The sequence below is a fragment of the Megalobrama amblycephala genome, linkage group LG18, assembly GCF_018812025.1.
Source record: "Megalobrama amblycephala isolate DHTTF-2021 linkage group LG18, ASM1881202v1, whole genome shotgun sequence".
Taxonomy (NCBI): Eukaryota; Metazoa; Chordata; class Actinopteri; order Cypriniformes; family Xenocyprididae; genus Megalobrama; species Megalobrama amblycephala.
The window spans coordinates 32,811,269-32,819,665 of record NC_063061.1 but is presented as its reverse complement, the minus strand read 5'-3'; the positions used below and the strand labels follow the sequence as shown (position 1 = coordinate 32,819,665).

General features: G+C 36.3%; 1 protein-coding gene across 1 annotated transcript; it reads right to left on the bottom strand.

Moving 5' to 3' along the window:
* Positions 1–752: 752 nt before the first annotated feature.
* On the bottom strand, positions 753–7,840 carry LOC125252635 (gastrula zinc finger protein XlCGF57.1-like). Its single transcript, XM_048166089.1, has 3 exons — positions 7,737–7,840; positions 5,325–5,438; positions 753–2,488 (listed from the first exon to the last, which is right to left on the bottom strand). The coding sequence occupies exons 2-3, from the start codon at positions 5,380–5,382 to the stop codon at positions 1,002–1,004; spliced, it is 1,545 nt and encodes a 514-aa protein (XP_048022046.1). The 5' UTR covers positions 5,383–5,438; positions 7,737–7,840; the 3' UTR covers positions 753–1,001.
* Positions 7,841–8,397: the final 557 nt, after the last annotated feature.

The following is an 8,397-nucleotide window of genomic DNA, read 5'->3' as shown; positions in this document are numbered from 1 at the left end:
TGTAACAACAAACACAGACATTTTTTTGTCCATAACATTTTGAGAGAAAAAGCAGAGAAACTGAACAAGGATGAATCTCTCTAGTGCGCATGTGTCATATCTGTATCTGATTTAGACTGAACAAAAAACTGTAATAAATATAATGACCTATAGACAAAAAAAAAAAAAAAAAAAAAAAAAAATCATTGTCGACCTGACATTAATCACATAACAGCTGACTTAAAAATCTCAGGTCATTCAACCCCTACTAACTACTGGCCTGGCATGCATAATATATATATATATATATATGAATTAAAAAAGGTTAAAACATTCACTGATGCTCCAGAAGGAAACACAATGCATTAAGAGCCTGGAGCATTAGTGAATGTTACAACATTTTTTAATAGTTGCGTTTGAGTCCCTCAGTTGTCATCAGTGTGAAAAGACGGAACTCAAAATTGTTCAGTCACTGTTGTAAAGGGTTCAAATATGCAAAAGATGGTGGAAAACTGAAGAATCTGCAGGACCTGGAGGATTATTCTAAAGAACGTTGGGTAGTTTAACTGTTCAAGACAAACAAAAGACTCATAAACAATCATCACAAAACAAACAGTCGTGTATCATCCAGGTAATGACACACAGTATTAAGAACCAATGGTTCACAAACTTTTGAACTGGGTGATTTTAATAAATTCAGCTATTTTTTTTTTTTGTCTTGTTGAATGTATGTAATCTTTTATGTAAATTATTTTACTGAGGACAGTACTAAATAAAAAATAACATGCATGTAGTATGATCTCTCATTTTGTTAAAATTATTCACATTTTCACAGATTCTGCAAGTGGTTCACATACTTTTTCTTGCAACAGTATTGCATAATTCATGTGATTACCACCTCAGAATTAACAAAGCACATCCATTCATAAATTGTTGCATTTAACTCACACACTTGTTTTCTGAACTATTACTTTGACCTTCCTAAATTTTTCTTCGTCAAATGACCAAACTTCACTATTATTTTAGCACTGGTGCGGCTTCTCTCTAGAATGAATTCTCTCATGCTTTTTCATGTTTCCTGACTGAGTGAAACTCTTCCCACAGTGTGAGCACTTGTACGGTTTCTCTCCAGTATGAATTCTCTGGTGTTTTTTTAAGATGCTTGGTGTAGTGAAGGTCTTCCCACAGTCAAAGCATATATAAGGTCTCACGCCAGTATGAATACTCTCATGCACTTTTAAAGAGGTCAGTAGTGAAAACCTCTTCCCACATGAAGAGCACTGGTGCGGCTTCTCTCCAGTATGAATTCTCTCATGCACTTTCAAGGATTCTGAACGAGCAAAACTCTTTCCACATTGTGAGCACTTGTATGGTTTTTCTCCAGTATGAATTCTCTGGTGTGTTTTTAAGACGTCTGACGTAATGAAGGTCTTTCCACAGTCAAAGCACATATGAGGTCTCACTCCAGTATGAACTTTAAGGTGTCTTCTTAGGTTAGATGAAAAAACAAATGTTTTATCACACTGATCACAGTTAAATGACCTCAGTCCAGAGTGAGAGCGCAGATGATCTTTGAGAGAGCTTTTGTGAGTGAAACTCTTTCTACATTGAGTGCACGTGAACGGCTTTTCTCCAGTGTGAATCCTCATGTGATCATTAAAGTGTTCTTTCTGGGTGAAACTCTTTCCACACTGAGTGCATGTGAATGGTTTTTCTCTAGTGTGAATTCTTGAATGCACATCTAAGTGTTTTTTCTGAATGAAACTCTTTCCACACTGAGTGCATGTGAATGGTTTTTCTCCAGTATGAATTCTCATGTGCACATTTAAGTTTTTTTTCTGAATGAAACTCTTTGCACACTGAGTGCACGAGAATGGTTTTTCTCCAGTGTGAGTTCTCGTGTGCACATTTAGGTGCCCTTTATGTACAAAACGCTTTCCACACTGAGTGCATGTGAATGGTTTTTCTCCAGTATGAATTCTCATGTGCACATTTAAGTCTTTATTCTGAATAAATCTCTTTCCACACTGAGTGCATGTGAATGGTTTTTCTCCAGTATGAATTCTAATGTGCATATTTAAGTCTTTTTTCTGAATGAAACTCTTTCCACAATGCATGCATGTGAATGGTTTTTCTCCAGTGTGAATTCTCATGTGCACATTGAGGTGTCCTTTATGTATGAAACTCTTTCCACACTGACTGCATGTGAATGGTTTTTCTCCAGTATGAATTCTCATGTGCACAATTAAGTCTTTTTTCTGAATGAATCTCTTTTCACACTGTGTGCATGTAAATATTTTTTCTCTAGTGTGAATTCTCATGTGTACAATAAAGTTTTTTTTGTGCATATAAGTCTTTTCACACTCAGAGCAGGCAAAAGATCCTTTGACACCAGATTTTCCAGCATGTTTTTGTGTGAAATCCTTTTCAGTCTGTGAAATGACTGTGTTTCCACCTTCATTTGTGAAATGATCAGGATGCTGTTTGTCTTCATTCACTTCCATCAGATCTAAAATCAACATAATAAATTGTCAAAATTCAAATAAAGACAGAAAAATGATTACAAACAGAAGTATAGGTGACACAATTTAAAAAAAAAAGTTCTGTCATGACAACTCAAGTGCTAATATGTTTGGTCTTGGCAGAATAGCTGCGCTGTTGCTGTTGACTTTTCTGCTGCTGTTGCTGCAGAGCAAGCACAGGACTTTCTACTGCCAATACATACGTATACATACAATACATACACAGACACGCTGCTGTGAGCATTAACCTGTTAGCCAGCACCCCCGCTTTTGGAAAATCCCAAAAAATGACATACCCAAACTAAAACAGATACAGTTCATGAACCCTTTGCACTAAAAGCATAAGTAAGGTCTCATTTGAAAGCAGACACTTTGCAGTTTATGGTAAACTCATAATTAATTATTGTCACAAAGAAGAAAATAGTTTAAAATAGCTTTGAAATTTTGAAAAGTTATTAGAAATTTATTTTTATGAAATATATTTATGAAAATGAAAGTGAAGTTGGCCTTGTGGCAATCTAGAAATGCACTGCAGCTAATGTTATATTTCAAATCTGAAGATGATAGGTTTAAAACTCTGAGTTTTATTACATGTTTTTCAAGACCATGTCATGAGACTTTATTTAGAAAGGACTCTAAAATGTTAACTGATGTTTATTGTCATCTATTCAAGGGTATTGTCGATATTGTGTTTGTGGTGCTAACAGCCCCATTCAGTTTCAGTCTCCCCTGAACACATTCACACCTCTCCAGCCAGTTTATGGCTCTTATTATTCTTTTCTTTTGTCTCTATTATAATTACTGATGTTCTATTCAAGATGATTTAATCCCTCATTTCATTCACCAAACTTCTCACTTCACCTTCTTTCAAACTGTATCTAATGCCCTTCTTGGAAAAAAAAAGAGAGAAAAAAAGTGAGCTTTACTATTAAGAATTATTTATTTGCATTAGCTTTAGATTAGAACAGGTGCATATCTGGGCTCGTTAGCATATTAGCTTAGCACACCAACAAAACATGACAATTTATAAGATTAAAACCAAGTTTTTTCTCCAAACTTACTAGTCGATTGTTTTAAATAACCTTCTTTGATGTGATGTGGCTTTGGATCAAAAATCAGACAGAAAATATATCATTTTAGGCTATTCTGCACAATGAGAAAAGCTATCTCGATTAGCATTGCATTATAAATATAATCTACTATTATGAATACCTGACATGGCGTGAAGAACACAGATAAACCACATATCGTCACAATCGTGTATTTATTACTTTCAAAAGTGACGTTCTGTATGTTTATATCAATGATTATAGCGATGTCTGGTAGCCTCTGTTAGTCCCGTGTATGTCACATGATTGCCTCTTGTTCATGCTGTGTTATTTGTGGACTAAAGGTGCACAGAGCGCCCTCCGGCTTCGGGTATGATTTGGACACACAGTAGTCAGTGTATACAGCGCTCATATGATGAAAACAGCGCGTTTTGGGTAAAAATTGAATAAATATGACTCCTCTGTATAGAAAATTGACATAAACGTATGACAGTGGATCAATATTTCTCCAAATGTGCATGCTTTTAAGCTAAAAGCCCCGAGGGATGTTATTTTGTGGAGTTTTTTTCTTGATGATCGTACAGAGTTTTTTTCTCAATGGCTGAAGCTGACGCTCATATTTCAATGAAAAGGTAACGACTCCGTTTCTCATATTCATAACTCCCGACGCATATTAACAAATAACGGTCACTATACGATGTTGAGAGTAAAATAAAGATTAAAAATTGAAGCTCGAGTCTTAGATCTTTTTAATGATGTATAGTTTGTCAAGGTAATTTTATTAAATCTAACAGTAAATTTGAGCTAATTTAAACAAAGAAGCTTTGGTGCGTCGGCGTGCCAGTGCTGGTTAACAGGTTAAAGACATTCTGCTGCTGCACAACATAACATACATGAATTACATGTGGCAGATCTATACAAGAGATCTATACAAGTGGTGCTGGGGAAGGTGGCGGGTTTCTGAAAGCAACTGCTATAGCTGCTGTGCAAATGCTGACCACTATTTGTAAGTTAAGCAGCAAGTTCATTGCCTGCTGATGCAGCAGGAAACAATCAGAATGATGTGGTTGTTAACAGATTGAGTTATGGACTTGTCTGGCTTTCACCAGACCAAGCTCAATTTAAAATTGAACATTGGTCTGGGGAGTCTGTATGTATGTTCTACTGCACAAGAGGCGTGATCAACGAGCATTATTCACGCAATTAGATAGTCCTTCAACCAATCAGATCAACGATCCGGGTTACGTACTTTGCAGAGCGACGTGAAAACTCCAGACAGGTTTAGTTTGTATTGGTTTGTAGCATTGATCAGCGGTTTGCAGAAGCAGCAATGGCATCGAGCGATTTTTGCAGGTTGTGCAAAAAAAAACATGAAAGTGAGTGGTATTTACACCCACTCAAGCAATTTGTTTGCTAAACTAAAGAAGTCATTCAGCATCGTCGAGAGGTTAAAAGGAATTGGATTGACGGTCGTGCTTGCCGTCGCTTCTCTATCGTCATCGTGTTATACCCGCCAATAGCGAGCTAGGTGGATAAGCCAGTCTGTGATTGGTTCCCGCAAAAGTGTAACAGAAGCAGTAGAAATGAATGTATGGGTTTCCAGACTGAGTTGCCGGGCGAAATCAAATCCAAAAAAAAAATCAAATCAGTCTAGTTATGGACCGATCAGCCAGCTCCATCTAGAGTTTCATGACAGAAATTTGTTTGTATAGATTATTGTTCTTGCCTTAATGTTCCTCAGCAGTTGTTAAAGAAAATTAAGGGACACACCAACCTATTTTTTCCTCTGTATCTTCATCTTTAATTCTACAGGGTTCTTCCTTAATCTCCATCTTTACAATAGTATGTCAGTAGTTTTTCCTGGAGTAATTGCTTACTTCTTCTTCAGCTGTGGGAAGAGAGGAATATTCTTCAGGATTTAAACTCTCATGAGATGTGAATTGTAGTCGCTGTTGCTGTATCTGGACTGGACTAGATTTCCAGAGAGGCATTATGAGACAAATTTGTGTTTCACAGACGTACTTTGCAATTTTAATCCTCATCTTGCTGGATCTGTCAGCTGCTTTCGACAAGTTCAAGTCTTACCTCTTAGGTAGGTCCTTCAGGCTATCATGGAGGGTCCTTGATATCAAGTCGCAACATCTAGATACTGGAGTGCCTCAGGGCTCAGTGCTTGGACCACTTTTCTTTTCTACCTACATGTCATCACTAAGATGTGTCATTCAGATGTTTGCTGCTCGCATCTCAACCTGATATTTTTTCTTGCTGGATGAAGGACTACCACCTTTAACCTTGCGAAGACAGAACTGCTTGGGTCTCAGCCAAACCAACACTTCATCACGATTTCTCCATTCAGCTCGGACTGCCAACCATAACATCCAGGACAGCCAGGTCAGCTTTATACAACACTAGGAAGATCAGGCCCTTCCTATCGGAGCATCCTACACAACTTCTTGTTCTAATCAGACTTGACTATTGTAATGGTCTCTTTGCAGGCATTTAAGCATACACTGTCAAACATCTGCAACTGATCCAGAATGCTGCAGTAAGAGAGGTCTATAATGAGCTGAAGGGAGCGCACATCACACCTCTCTTCATAAACTTGCACTGGTTGCCAATTTCCACTCACATCATAGTCAATGCACTGATGTTTGCCTACAAAACAACCACTGCCTCTGCACCCCTAAACAACTCACTACTTGAGACGTATGTGCCCTCCTGAAGCTTGTGTTCTGCAGGTGAATGCCGCCTTGCAGTGCCATCACAAAATCAAATTTCACTGACCTTTACCTGCACTGTTCACTGCTGTTTGAATGACCCGCCTAACTCAACCTGAGACAGTTTTTATTTTTTGTCAGCACTTGACACATTAATACTAACACTTACTATTCTATATACCTAAAAAAATAACTTGTTATGTGTATTTTCCTAGACTAACTGGGACTAGTCACAGCACTTGCATATTGTTGCACTTGCATATTGTTGGTTTGATTGCTTCTGTTGTTCCCCTTATTTGTATGTCGATTTGGATTAAAGCATCTGCTTAATGAGTAAATGTAAATGTAAATCTAAACCCATCCGAAACTGCCACGTCTGTTTTTCTCAGGCTAAGACAGGACCATAAACCCATATGTATGGTTAAACTGTGTAATGTCACTTTTATATTGTTAGAAACTATTAATTAACATAGTTGATTTCTTATGTTACATCTAACTGTGAAAATATACTTCACATTTATACAGTCTAAATTAGAAGTACTTTAGATTTGTATTTAACTCCACTTTAAAGAAGCAAATATTTTACTTTTTATGAAAAACTGGCATTTTGCACATCATGGTTATTACAGTTTTAGGCTATTTAGATATTACATATTGGTTAAAAATTATGAACACTATATAATAGAAACACAAAAAATATGGTCTTATGATGCATTGTTGTATATTAAACTACCCAGAAGTATATAAATTAATAAAAGATAATAAAAGCTCAAATACATAGCTAATGTTTTGAACATGCCTTCTAGTAATTTTACAGTGTTTTACACAATTATTTAATGAATTAAGCACACACACAAAAAAAATTAATGACAAAGCCCTAAAATATAAATTTAATTTGGCATAATCGCCAAAGCCCTAAAACTGACAATTAATCGGCATAATCACAACTATTTCACATCACTAAAGGAAGCTCAAAGGTCCTTGCTTGACATTAATTATGGTGAGTAATTAAATGAGTTTTCATTTTGGATTAACTATCTATACATTGTTTTGCTCAAACAACTGTTCAGGAACAAGGGGGAGTAATTAATGACATTATTTATGGTGAGTAATTACATTAATTTTCATTTTTGGATGAACTATCCTCTTAAGTGTTTTGCGCAAACAACTTTAAAAACAATTCAACTCCTCTTTTTTTTTATGTTGCTCCTACATTAGATACGATTTACATGCATTAAAAAAACTCTGTTTACCAGGTTTCATTTGTTCATTACATAAAATAAACACAACTCATAATCTTCACAAATTGTAATGTGAAAAACCAGTCAGTAACGAGCTTACGCTCCACGAGCTTAATGTAGTCGTGTAGACATCAGTCGGTTCATTTCTGAGTGATTCACTAAATTAACTGATTCGTTTAGTCGTTTGGACTTAGATTTCTCTTAATAAATGAAAACGAATGTACTCACAGTCTGTAAAACATCAGATCTAGCGCAGATTGAACGGCTGTGTTCCACTTCGCATGTTTATGTTACCTTCCCTTGCTCACTTCTCTTCGTCTCCTAGACTCGGATGGGTGTCATTGCTTCGGTTGCACGAGCGCCCTCTACTGGCGGAACTACAGTGATGAGAATTCTTTAAATTTAGATAACAGGCAATGCGTCGCGGTAAAGTGAAAGTTGCTCATTTAAAGAGATGCCAATACATTCTGGCCTATCTTTTCTAAACTCCGGAGTGAAACAGAATAGTGTGATCTCACACATTATTCCTTTATGAAACTCTTTACACATTTTCCATGAAATTCTTTTTAGTCTGTGAAATTCCTTCTTCATTTGAGAAATAATAAGGTTTTTGAAACGAATCCTGCTTGTCTTCATTCACTTCCACTGGGTATCGAATCATTTCCCATAATTCAATTAAATAAAGGGCAAATTAAAAACAAAACGAAAGAGCCGACTTTTGGCCTACTGAGTATTTCTTTATGGTATTTTAGTCTTTTTCTTCTGAAGTGAGAAATTCAAAAGAAATGAGCTCTATATTTCCAGCACAGTTAAAGGATTAGTTCACTTTCAAATAAAATTTTCCTGATAATTTACTCACCCCCATGTCATCCAAGATGTTCATGTCTTT